Genomic DNA, 12,908 nt, shown 5'->3' with positions numbered 1-12,908 from the left:
TTACCCATAAGTCACGTCGAATTACCCATAAGCCTCATAAGTCGCGTCAAATTACCCATAAGTCACGTCGAATTACCCATAAGTCGCGTCGAATTACCCATAAGCACCATAAGTGGCGTCAAATTACCCATAAGCAACGTGAAATTACTTACGTCTTCATGTCAAGGTTTATTGTAATCTGCAGGTCGCTGCAGCAGACGGAGTGTCACATAAAATAAGGTGTTGCGACTTTGCAACGGTGTCATATTTTAAACTGATTGTCCTACTTTGGTATCATGCACGTTATATTAACGTCCGCTTTTGTCGCTTATACCTTTTATAGACCTCTGCTATGTTTGTCATATTGTTTTTTCGTTGTGATAGTCAGAAATAAAAACAAACTAAACTGATAATATTGTGAGCGTTCTCGAAACATTACCGATATAAACTAAACTGAGCCAAAATTTCACGAGCGCTTGAGTGGCGTAGTGGTTTAGCCAAAGGGCTGTTGACTTTGATGACACGGGTTTGATTCCCACCCTTGTCATTATTCTTTTTTTTTCTTTAATTATCAAGTTCAAAGCAAGAATAAAGTCTCTGGCTGAGTGCGAGAATGATTACTACGCTTGAATCACCTAGGTCATTGGGAAAACTGTCCGTTGTTAAGGTGTTTTATCGGACAAAACAGTATAAACACTCCATCTGCTGCAGCAAACTGCAGATTACACATAAGCGGACGAGAAGGCAAGGAAGCCAATCTTTGTGTCCACCTTCAGGCATGCCTTCAAAGTGTCCTGCTCTTGAGTGGTGTCGAACTATATTTTGGAACGCCGAGCCAGTACTCCTCACCACTCGGCTATGCAGCCGACTACTAGGCTATATAGACGGCTATAGACTACACTCTACAAGCTTATGGGTAATTCGACGTTACTTCTAGATAAATAATTCGATGCCACTTATGGTGCTTATGGGTAATTTGATGCGACTTGTGGGGTTTATGGGTAATTTGACGCAACTTATGGGGCTTATGGGTAATTCGACGCGACTTCTGTGGCTTATGGGTAATTCGACGCGACTTATTGGGCTTATGGGTAATTCGATGTAACTTATGGGTAATTTGACGCGACTTATGGTGCTTATGGGTACTTATGGTGCTTATGGGTAATTCGTGAGAACCGCGGAAACTGCAATCAGCGACTTCGGCAAACTCTTAGGATCATTACCGGAAATTTTAAATTGTTTGCGGAAAAAGGAAAGCTGCGATCAGCGATGTTCTATTTTTTTTTCTCTCGATCTTACCTAACCGATACTCCGATACCCTAACCCTTTAAAAATGTTTGCGGAAACTGCAATCAGCGACTTCGGCTTTTTTTAAGTTTTCTCTCGAGTTTTTCAAGGTACAAACTGAAGGTGCGAATTGTTCATGGTACGAATTAGGTTGTAACTCGTGGCGCGTACGATAGTCCTCGGCTAGTGTTCCAGAGCGAAAGAGTTCGATATAATCAAGTGGGGTAAAAAAAAATTTTTTCAGAGAGGATGTGACCGTGTTTGCCGAACAACGCATTACATTTTTGCGACTTCGGCACGCATTACATTTTTGCGTCGTTCGGCAAACATGGTCACATCCTCTTACGATGAACGGAAAATTATCCAGAGAAATTCTCAAATTAAAGAAAGTTAAAAAACTCTTAACTTTATTACTCATAATTTGAAAAGACATAAAACCTTGGGCTGTAGGCTACTCAAATTAAAAATTGACCACAAAAATGCAGCAGCCTAACGATTGAGTCACTTCGGGTCAAAATTTAGTTAAAAATTTTAAAAAAAACGCTTCCGCGTAGTATCGAACTCATTCCCTCTGGAACACCAGCCCGAGATGTATCTTACGCGCCATCGAATCAGTTGAACTTAATTGTCGAATTTAGAACTTATATAGGCACTCTTCTCGTATTTTGCTTTGAAAGAGAAAAAGAAAAAAGTGCTTATATAGTGACGTCATGACCAGGCCTGGAAAAAATGGGGAATCCGGGAATGACATTCCCGGGAAATTTGTCAGTTTGCGGGAAATTTTTACCGTAAGAATCACGTTACTACTGTCTTTCATTCACCGTTAACCGTCATCGTAATTTGCTGACACATTGAAGTTCTGACACTGATTCGTATCACTGCGTAGTGCGTATTTACGATTTCCAACTTGTACCTCAGAGCGGAACAAGTTCTTAGCAAAATTGCGCAAATATATTGCAGTAGACCGCCCGAAAGCGTCGTAAAAAGCACGGGAAGTATAATTGAAAAAATTTGAAATGTTTGCGGAGGTACAAAAACATCCACAAATAAAAAATAAAGACATTAGCAACGAGCTGCTCATTCACTGGAATGGACCTCACATAAGCAAGTGTAATAGCATCGTGAAACAAGCTCTTAACCTACATTTCAAAGGAAAACTATGGCATTTTAGTACTAATGACGTTCGCTCGAAAATGTACAAAGTGTCTGCTGTGGTAGATAGACCAAACAACAAGAAATCGTCACCATTTTCTATGTCCTGGTAATGTATTTGTAGTAATTTCGCATGGGCAAAACTTGCTTGCGGTTTCTTTGATTTACAAAAACAGCTGTTTTTGCGTCGTAATTTTGATTTTGTTGTCAAATTAATTAGTGCGTTTCGTTATTCTTCGTGTAACCGACTGGTTGTTTTATAGATTACAGAAGTAATTTTCCCAACGTCTTGCAGGCCTCGAAATATCCAGCGGTCATGGCGAACATGACCTCCGGAATGACCTCGAATGTCTGCCGAAGTCGACTCATTGGTCGGTCATAAATGACCGCCGCAAAATTCTTGACAAAAATAGAGCTAATGCAGCAAAAATATATTTTAAATTTGAATTGTTACAATTGTTTGTTTAACCCGAACAAATACGGAGCTGAAACAACAATAGTAGGCTACAGGCAATTGCTTTAAAGATCACATTAGAGTGGCGTGGTTAACAAGCTGATGGCAAAAGTAGCCATTTTTACATCATTTCAACGCCTTGCAATGTTGCCTTGAAATAAAGTTGTCTGAACTTTTCAGCAGGATATGTATTCTAATTTTAACAATGAGGATTATTGCGTTACATTGATCGTTTGTTAAAAAGAAACGTCACAGAGAAGCAAGTCTCAGCTGGGTTTCGCACGTGCTAAGACGAATGTGGCGACTTTATTCACGCTGATACTGATAGAAATAGAATTTCTGCACAGAAGGGAGGCTGTTAGACACATTTGTCTGCTGTAGAATATCTTTTTCTACAAACACGACTACACAATACTGTAGTGTGATTTTGTGCAAAATCTACATGCAAAAATATGTCCGGTTGAGATATTAAATTTTCGCTAAAAGGGCCAGTTCGGTAGGACATGCTTGACCGCCGGAAAAAAATACAAATTTCGAGGCCTGTTTGTGTTCTCACTCAGCAAAACTTGTTGTGCAATCAGCCGTCTGGCCGTTTTTTGTGCTATATGCCTATATCGCTTAATCATTAGTTATGCTATTCATGAACATTGCACATACTATCAACCCGTTCGAGCATGAAGCATATTGTCAACTTGTCAAGTACGTAACAAGCGGCTCATGATGTCGTATTGTTTCATGACATTCACACGGTGGTCGGTGAGTCAGTGGATCTAATTTGTAAGCATGCGGCGTCTAATTTATTAAGCTATTGTTGTTGGCCAATGTATTCCGATCAAAGCGGGCACATCAGGCACAAACAGTGCGCCATGCCTGCTTACGAATACGATACCAAGATTCTTTATTGGAACTATGAAGCTACAGATGGCCGTCTACATTTTTTGCGTGAGGCTTTTCGCTGGAAAACTGTAAACGGTGTAATTATGACGTCATTATCGTGATTGTAAGCCGCGGGAAATTTTTTCGCTAAAAACAGATTCCCCGGAAGCTAAACATTTTTTCCAGCCCTGGTCATGACCGGTCAAATAATGTTTCAGATTCAAAGACCGGAGCCTGTCAAATAGCCACTGCCCAAATTAAATAAACTTTAACTTTATTAGTCATATTTGAAAAGACATAAAAAATTGGGCTGTAGGCTACTCAAATTTAAAATTGACCACAAAAATGCAACAGCCTAACGATTCAGTCACTTCGGGTCAAAACTTAGTTAAAAAAAAAGAACGCTTTAACCGGGTAGTAACAAACTCATTCCTTTGGGAACATTAGCTCGAGAAGTATCATACGTGCCACTGATCTAGTTGAGTAAAGTTGTTGAATTTGGAAGTGATATACACAGAAAAGGTGAAAGAAAAAAGGATGCAACCTAATTCGTACCCTGAACAATTCGTACCGCTTAACGGAGTTTCCGCTTAACAGCGAATTCGGCTTTGTGCTATTTTTTCTCTCAATCTTTTCAGGGTACGAACTGAGGGTAAGAATCGTTCAGGGTATGAGTTAGGTTGCACCTAAGAAAAAATATGTTACGTCATACCGGTCAAACAGTGTTTCAGATTAAAAGACCAGAGCCGGTCAAATGGGTGCAATCTAGTTTGTACCCTAAACACTTCGTACCTTGAAAAGACTGAGAGAAAAAATTCAAAAAAGCCGAAGTTGCTGTTCAGAGTTTCCGCAAACAAACAAACTGAAAAGATCGATAGAAAAAAATAGAACAAAGCCTAAGTCGCTGATTGCAATTTTCGTTTTTCCGCAAACATTTTAAAATTTTCCGTAATGATCCTAAGAGTTTGCCGAAGTCGCTGATTGCAGTCTCCGCAAACATTTTAAAAGGGTTAGGGTTAGGAAAAGATCGAGAGAAAAAATTAAAAAAGCCGAAGTTGCTGATCGCAGTTTCCGCAAACATTTTAAAAGGTTAAGGGTTAGGAAAAGATCGAGAGAAAAATTCAAAAAAGCCAAAGTCGCTGATCGGAGTTTCCGCAAACAAACAAACTGAAAAGATTGATAAAAAAAATAAAACAAAGCCTAAGTTGCTGATCACAGTTACTGTTTTTTTGCAGTTTCCGCAAACATTTTAGTATTTCTGGTAATGATCCTAAGAGTTTGCCGAAGTCGTTTATCGCAGATTCTGCACACATTTTAAAAGGGTTAGGGTTGAGATAAAAAAAAAGATCGGAGTTTCCGCAAACATTTTAAAATTTCTGGTGATGATCCTGAGAGTTTTTTTTGTTTGCGGTGACTGCAATCAGCGACTTCGGCTTTTTTTAAATTTTTTCACTCGATCTTTTTAGGGTACAAACTGAGGGTACGAACTAGGTTGCATCCTGTCAAATGGCCACTGCCTTATGAATAACGCTGCCAAAAAGACTTGATATTCGCTGGGAATATGCTTTTTTGCTGAAGCGTAAGCTACAAAAGCAGAATTGCGAGAGTAGGCTATTACATTTTCAATAGTTACTGTGGTGTTTGTTACGTTATTCTTTCAGTTTGGTACAACTTGTGGAATTAGTTGATACACGAACAAAAAAAACAATCAATTTGGTAGGCTACCCAGATCTCGAAACTGAAAGCGACCATGGTTGCGATTAATCTACAAAAACCGACATTTTGTCCGCCGGGTCTCACCCTTCCGTCGGCCGTATTTGTCTGCCATGAAGTTCCGAGTACTTTGCCACTTATAATCACAAGGGATTATATAAAGCAGTCATAGCACCAGTATTTCAAAATTTTCCTTTGAAAAGATCAAAAGGAACATACAAAAGCGCCAATATCGCTGATTGGAGTTGCCGAAACAGTTGACCACGCTAAGTATCTTGAAATAATAGTTGATAACCTGAACCTCACTTTCGGGTTAGGGTTTATATTGATAAAACGAACCACACTTTTGGGTTAGGGTTATTTTTTTGGCCGATACCGATATATATATAACCTACGAACAATTTGTTACCCACAAAGTTATTAAGCAACAAACCAGTCAAAGAAAGTTTATTCATTGGTTGCTGTAATGGAATCTGTGCTCTTTACAAGCACGTTTGAGCAACTTGTGTTTCTTCTAAAGGCATGTATGACTGGTTTTGAGTGTGCTTTTGCTGGCCGATGCTTATCGGCGAAAAATAACCGATCACACAATCAAGGGCACAACTAGGGGGCTGTCTAGTCGGGATGACAGCCCCTTTTAAGATTTGCAACTTCAGGAAGAGGGACGACTAACTAGACTAAGACTTACTTAACATAACTTAACTAACTAGCACTACTTAACGTGTGTCAGTTCAAGCTACGTTTTATGCATACCAAACTTGTTTCACGCTCAAGTCGCATAAACCGCAATACAAAATATTAACAGACCGTCATTTATTCACGCAGTAGGATGTCATGAAAACAAAATGGCTGACTTTCCAGGGTAGTAAAACTTGAAGCGTGGGAAACCGGCTCAGCTTTATGCTTACAACGGCATAAAAAAGAAGCTTTGCAAAGCCATCATTTTAACAAGTTCTCATTCTCAAATTCAATCGTTTTCTTCTTGTCTTTGTTCTCTCAAAACAACCCACACGCGCACACACACGTAAGGGACCTCTGTTAATCACATGCAGAAACGAATGGCATGCACGGCGCATGTGACTTACAGGCGTTTTGCGGACGGCGGAGCATTTTTTCAAAAAATTTTTTTCTTATAATTTTTTTCCTTTCTCCGTATTATTTCCGAATCCAATTACTTGATAAAATGCGGTTTTTAGATTCTATTCTGGATTGATTCAAATCTTAAGGATTCGAAATTCTACTTTGGGGATCCCTACTTAGGATGCAACCTTATTAACCCATAAAACAAAACTACAGCTGGCTTTAGGCTAGTCTGATTTGTAATCTTCATATGATCGCAACTTCACACGTTCTTACACCAATTTTATAATTTTGGTATCAAAAAAACGGCAATTAAATTTTCTTTACAATCTTGTCAAACTTGATTGTAACGTGTATCCAGGTCCTAAGCTTGGTGGACTACTTTTTAAACTGTGAGCCTAGAGAGCAAACAATTTGCTGCCTACTTTCGAAAGCGGGGAAAACTTTTTTTGAGAGTGAGTAGCAAGCGCAGACAGAGCGTAAAGGGTCGCTTCGCACGTCACAGAATTGGATCATTGCGCTGTCAATTTACACTAGGCAGTAGGCTAATATTCTAACTGATATATCCACTTCTACAAATAATTGTTAGTTTTCTCTCTCGTTGCCGAATGCCGACCCCCTTTGATTTTTTCTAGTTGCGTCGCTGCATATAATATACCGGCTACCCCTGATATCGGCCGATAAATATTGGCTGACCGATATATCAGTCGAGCTCTACCTACACCCCAATTTTTTTATGAAATTTTTTAATTTGTTAAAATTTGAAATTTCTCGGTAAGTTACGTTTGTCAAAATGGAATGTGACCACATTTGCCGAACAAATGTATATGTGATCTTTGTTTTGATGCACTACAATTTTGTCTGACTAAATACTGCTTTCTCTCTTTACCATTTTCATTGTATGATTGTTCAATTTACAATGGAACAATGATCTGATTTTATGTATATTTTTAGGTGCTGTAAGTACTGACAAAGCTCGAGAATGGCAAAGTTGCAAAATCGCAAAAGAAAAATTGTCAACCAGACAAGTAAAAGTGTAAAAATCCTAAAATTGCAAGATAAATTAAATTCTGAGGAACCTAGCGAGGATTTAGCCTCCATGGAAACTCTTTCTAAGGTACCGGTACAATAATTTCTTTAATTCACAACACTGGTCAATAAAAAACATAACTTTGTTACAGATCAAGAGAATCGGTGTAGCTGAATTTTTTATGTTTTCAAATCTGAAATCAGATTTTTGCAATCACGTCAACTTTTCAAAATACTAATAAGCATCATATTAGACTTTAGAAGCTATTTCAGTAAATTTTCACAACAAAACTTGAAAAGCTAAAAACAATGCTCTTTGAAGTCATTATTGAGTAAATGATGTCTGATATCTACCCAGGCAACAAATCAACTATTTTTTACATTGATTCAATTGATCAATGCAATAAAAATGATTGATTTGCTGTCTGGGTAGTTCAATAAATTAAAAAAAAAACAGTTTGACATCAATTTAGCTGCCCACAAATTTTTCTTGGAAGTGGCTATTTTTCCACACTTAATGCCATGATTACCATCAGGTGTTGCCAGAGTTAGGATTAAAGTTAGGAAGAGTTAAGGTAAGGGTTAGAGTTAGGAATAAGATTAGGGTTTTGATCTTTACTCAGGACTAAAAAAAATTCCAAAATTCAAGTTTTGTTTTAAACAGCTTTACATTTTTCTCAAATTAGGGCAGAATTCCTTATCTGGCAACACTATTGAGGCTATTATTACACTATATAGTGTAAATATAGCCACAGCCATTTTTCTTTCACATAAGCAAACCCACCTTCACCTGAATTCATATTTTTCATCAAGTCAACTTTCATATAGATATACCATTTCTGGGTAGATTAAATTATGTACGCTTTCTCCCAATTAAGGGATTTTACAGCATACTGATTACTGATACAAAGAAACTTGGCGGTTCAAAAATCAATAAAAACTTTGGTCAAAGAAGTTCAATAGCTATCTCAGAACCATTGATAGTAGATAAAGAATTAAAAGCAAACTGCATATTCAATTTTAGACCTAACAGTCATATATTTTCTCTGAGTTGATTCGTTTATTCGGTCAGTGGTTTCAAAAGTCAAAACTTTATTGAGCGTGGCCCAAATTTAAGTTAAGTAAGCATCTTGCGACCCAAGACACAGATAACCTGTAACCTACAGACAATTTCAATGCTCTACTATTCTTTCAATCTCTGACTGCTAAAAACAAAATTTTATATATATATTTTTTTAATTTTTAAAAAATGCTTAAGTGTTCTAGCTGCAATACAGAATATTATTTGCTAGAAAAACAAAAAGTGTGCCGATCAATCGATCATGAAATCCTGTTGTGAATGTGATAGCAAAATTCTGATTACAGATCATGCATGTGCTTGAAATGATTGTGAGCTTGCCTTGTTAGAATTTCTTGTTGATCAGTGTTATTATTGAACCTTCATATTTATTCTATGTTTGGATGGACACAGCATTTGATTTCAAACTCAAATAATTGTTTTTTTCTAAATAGGCCTATTAGTCCAAAAGACAAATGTTTTTTAAACTTTTTTCTTGTAACTGAGGTACGGTACAGTACTTTTATATTGACCCTAAAATATAGCCTAGTTTAACATTCTTAACTTATAATATTTAAAGAGTCTTTTTTTAAATGGAGTAATCTTAAGGCAAACTCTTCACAGTAGTTTGAGAAGACTAGTTTTTGTAAAATATGTAAGTTGTTTTGCACAGTTGTAGAATGTGTATTACCGGTATATAAGTTATTTGTAAAACTTACAATTAAACTGTTTATTGTAATGTATAAAACTCCAGTTATTCATTTTCCAATTTTAAATTTTGATATATATACATTAAAAATGCTTTTTAACTTGTTCCATTTGATGGATGCAAAATAGTGGTACAATGTATTTACACTTATAATAATATATTAAGATACATGTAAAATTGTAAATATGTATAAACTACAGTATAATGGTGGTGTTTCACAATTGTTTCAGGGAAGATGGAAAAACAAACAAAAAGTTTTAATGTTTACATCACGAGGTATCACCTACAAGGGACGTCACCTTGTTAAAGATTTCATGAATTTAATGCCACACAGCAAAACCGGTAACAAAATTATCTTTTTTAGTTTTTCTCACGAAAAGTCATCAGTAACATAATGTAATATATTGAGTTGATCCATTTGTTTTTTGATATCTGGTTACTGAAATTGACAGAGTGAAGTATCTGATTGTTAAAGATTTGTTGTTAGGGAATTATTCCATCCATTAAGTGCTGTTGAATGAAGAGCAGTCCTGAAATGTGTTGCTCAAGTGCACACCTCGAGAGTTGAACCAGTGCCGCTTAAAGTTATCTCACAAATGTTTGTTATTCAGATGTCAAGATGGACAAAAAATGCGAATTACAACAAATCAATGAAATATGCGAAATGAAAAGCTGTAACAAATGCATGTTTCTTCTCGGAAAGAAAGGCAGAGATGTGTACATGTGGCTTTCCAATGTACCCCATGGTCCATCAGCATTATTTTATGTGGAATATTGTAAGTACAGATTTCCTTGTTAACATATGTAATATATGCTTTTGGTATATAAATTTAAAATAGCAAGCTTTCTGTAAAATGGCACCACAATACCAAAAATATTTCTGCTCAAAGCTTTTCGTTTATGAACTTCAGTTGTAATTCTAAAGAGTAAAGAATGAAGTTAGGGAATTGTAGCAATAATTGCAAAGTTAAAATTTTGCCACAACTCGCAAATATTTCGTTTCTTGAAAGTCGAAATTGCAATCCATTTAAATTGCCATGTCTTAATTATACATTTATGACTATATATTTAAAGTAAATGCTATGGTTGGTAAATCAGTATAACTAGTAGGTAAACAGAATGGTGCAGATTTCAAGTGCAAATGTAACTGATCTTAACAGTGTTTCCAAAAGTTTCAATTTATTTTTTTATTTTTTCTGAAATGATGTTAGAGTTTTGCAAGATTTTTGTTTTCTATTTTTAATGCCATTCATTTACATTGCAGTGAACATGATGGATGAATTAAAATTTACTGGAAACTGTTTGAAAGCTTCTCGCCCAATATTATCCTTTGACAAGGTGATGTTTCTTTATTGATCTTCTAGATATACGTGTCGAGAAAAAATGTGATTTGTTTGCCATTGGCTTTATTTCTACAGTACGAGTTTACTCCTAGTTTTCCATAAATTGACATTTTTGTGTGCCATTGATTTTGCTAAAACTGAATTGTTTTGAACCATTCCGGTTTAATCGCTTTCACAAAATCATATCGCACCACAACTAGGTTTTTAATCTTTGATTAATTTCTTGATATGATTAGCATCTAAACTTTTTTGCCCAAAAATATTCAGGGCTTTGACGAAACACCGCACATGCAGCTCATCAAAGAGCTGTTTATTCAAGTGTTTGGAACACCACGATATCATCCAAAGAGCCAGCCATTTATCGATCACGTTTTTAACTTTACATTGTTAGACGGTAAAATTTGGTTCAGAAACTACCAGATTGTAGAAGAAAATGGTGAACTGACCGAAATAGGTGAGAATATCCTCAGTTGGCATCCTTGGGGTACCAACTGCAGTCATCATTGTTACGTAAACAACGGATGATTTTTCATGCTTTGTGCTTTGCATTTGTTTTAGTTTTTATTTTATGACCAGCGGTTGGTAATCATGAATAGAAAAATTAAACGTTTGTTTGCAGGACCCCGATTCACAATCACTTTAGCTCGGATATTTTCGGGAAGTTTTGGACGATCAGTGCTCTACATCAACCCCAACTACAAGTCACCAAATCTGGTACGTTGTGTAACAAAAAATGTTTTTACATTTCCTAGAACTTGTACGAAAAATCTACTTTCAGCGCTGGCTATGTAAATTTAAAGAAGAGTTGAATTTTTTCCTGGAAAACATACAAAGTATGTTCTCATCAACCGTTCTTTTGACGCGATACCAATGGGATTTCGTAAAAGTGCTTCAAAGATTGTGCTACTCTTGCAGTAAACAAATGTCCAGCTCAGTGGCTGGGAAATTTTTTATATTCACCGTATACAGTAGTAGCGAGGTCGGATTAAGGAAGGCACGACACTGTTTGAGGAGTCGGTTCAATGACCGAAACCATCACCTCTTGCATTACTAGCTGGAACCCCTCCCCGGTCTAGCCTACTGTTTATCGGCGCTTGTGTTTTCAGATACGACACTTGCGAAAGAAGGCTGGAGCAACGGCTTACGATGACAAGCGAGCTGCAATTTTCGACAGAGCATCCCGGAGAACAGATAAGACGTTTGCTACGGACGAGACTGATCTTGTGTTTCAGAGTGATGACGTGGATACATAGTTTTTTTTTATCTGTGAAAGATCGCGTCGGAGTTTAATAGAATCATCAACAATCTTTCGATGTCCTCCCGTTGTCGCTTGATGAAAGGCTATTCCCACTGGTTCAGTCGTTGAAGAAAGTGCATCCGGTTACCTTGCCAAAGCTGACGTTTAACACTGTTTGTTGAAGAAGACGCTGTAATGCCTGTAACTGGCAAACAAGCTGGGAGCAGTGGTTTGGTGACTGGTGACTTGGTAAAATTCAAAGATTAACTGACGGCTAGAAGGGAGGGGGTTTAAGCAAAACGTTACGTAACGCTTTCGAGTACGGAATGGTAGTTTTTTGTGCTGAATTCAAAGTGAAAAAGCGTTACATGGGGGAGGGGGAAATTGAAAAAAGCGTTACGTTGGCGTAACATGGAGGAGGGGGGGTCAAAAATTCGGAAAAATAAGCGTTACGTAATATTTGAACGTTCCCTAAAGTGTATAAGAGTTTCAAAGAGTCATCAGTACAGACTGTCTGCAATGATAGTAAACTTGCTGAGGAATGAGGATACATAATGTTGTCATGACGCCAACTGCTTTGTGCTTTTCTTAGAATGATAATAAAGTTAGGCTGCATTATTCATTTGTGTTAATTGCCGTTTCTGTATTGTAATTTGGAGTTTGCGGCGTCTTGTGACGATATAAATTGTTCTTGTTACTGTTTCTCTTGTTTCAATGTCGCATTTAGGGGTGGAAATGTTGGAAACAAAGCAACTGTATTGTGTACGTCACTGCACCTTTTTTGCTCTATTCCTTGAACCTGCCAAATAGAAAAGTGTAGAAGTTGAAGTGAGCAAGTACTGTACCGGTAAGGATTCTTTGCCACCTTTCGTGGCCTTCTCGCCTGGCGAAAAGGAAAGCGTTTCTCACCGAAATCGTTGCTTTCAAGGCATTCCAAGTCCAGTGCCAGTCTTTGCGATGCGCAAACTGTGCGATCGCACAGGGCCCGCAAT

The 12,908-nt window shown here is 37.2% G+C and overlaps 1 protein-coding gene across 1 annotated transcript; it reads left to right on the top strand.

Moving 5' to 3' along the window:
• The first annotated feature begins 7,499 nt into the window (after positions 1 to 7,499).
• Positions 7,500 to 12,618, top strand: LOC145770107 (ribosome biogenesis protein BRX1 homolog). The gene is made up of 7 exons (XM_082581696.1): positions 7,500 to 7,658; positions 9,567 to 9,678; positions 9,948 to 10,112; positions 10,601 to 10,674; positions 10,947 to 11,133; positions 11,299 to 11,393; positions 11,786 to 12,618. The coding sequence occupies exons 1-7, from the start codon at positions 7,524 to 7,526 to the stop codon at positions 11,930 to 11,932; spliced, it is 915 nt and encodes a 304-aa protein (XP_082437822.1). The 5' UTR covers positions 7,500 to 7,523; the 3' UTR covers positions 11,933 to 12,618.
• The last annotated feature ends 290 nt before the right edge of the window (positions 12,619 to 12,908 follow it).

Source organism: Aplidium turbinatum, chromosome 1 (assembly GCF_918807975.1).
Source record: "Aplidium turbinatum chromosome 1, kaAplTurb1.1, whole genome shotgun sequence".
Classification (NCBI taxonomy): Eukaryota; Metazoa; Chordata; class Ascidiacea; order Aplousobranchia; family Polyclinidae; genus Aplidium; species Aplidium turbinatum.
This window is presented reverse-complemented; position numbering and strand designations above follow the sequence as displayed.

Bases quoted from the DNA above. Each gene is read 5' to 3' on its own strand.
- LOC145770107 (XM_082581696.1), top strand. From the start codon at position 7,524: ATGGCAAAGTTGCAAAATCGCAAAAGAAAAATTGTCAACCAGACAAGT. The intron at 7,659-9,566 runs GTACCGGTACAA...CAATTGTTTCAG, and splicing joins CCATGGAAACTCTTTCTAAG to GGAAGATGGAAAAACAAACA. The intron at 9,679-9,947 runs GTAACAAAATTA...TTTGTTATTCAG, and splicing joins AATGCCACACAGCAAAACCG to ATGTCAAGATGGACAAAAAA.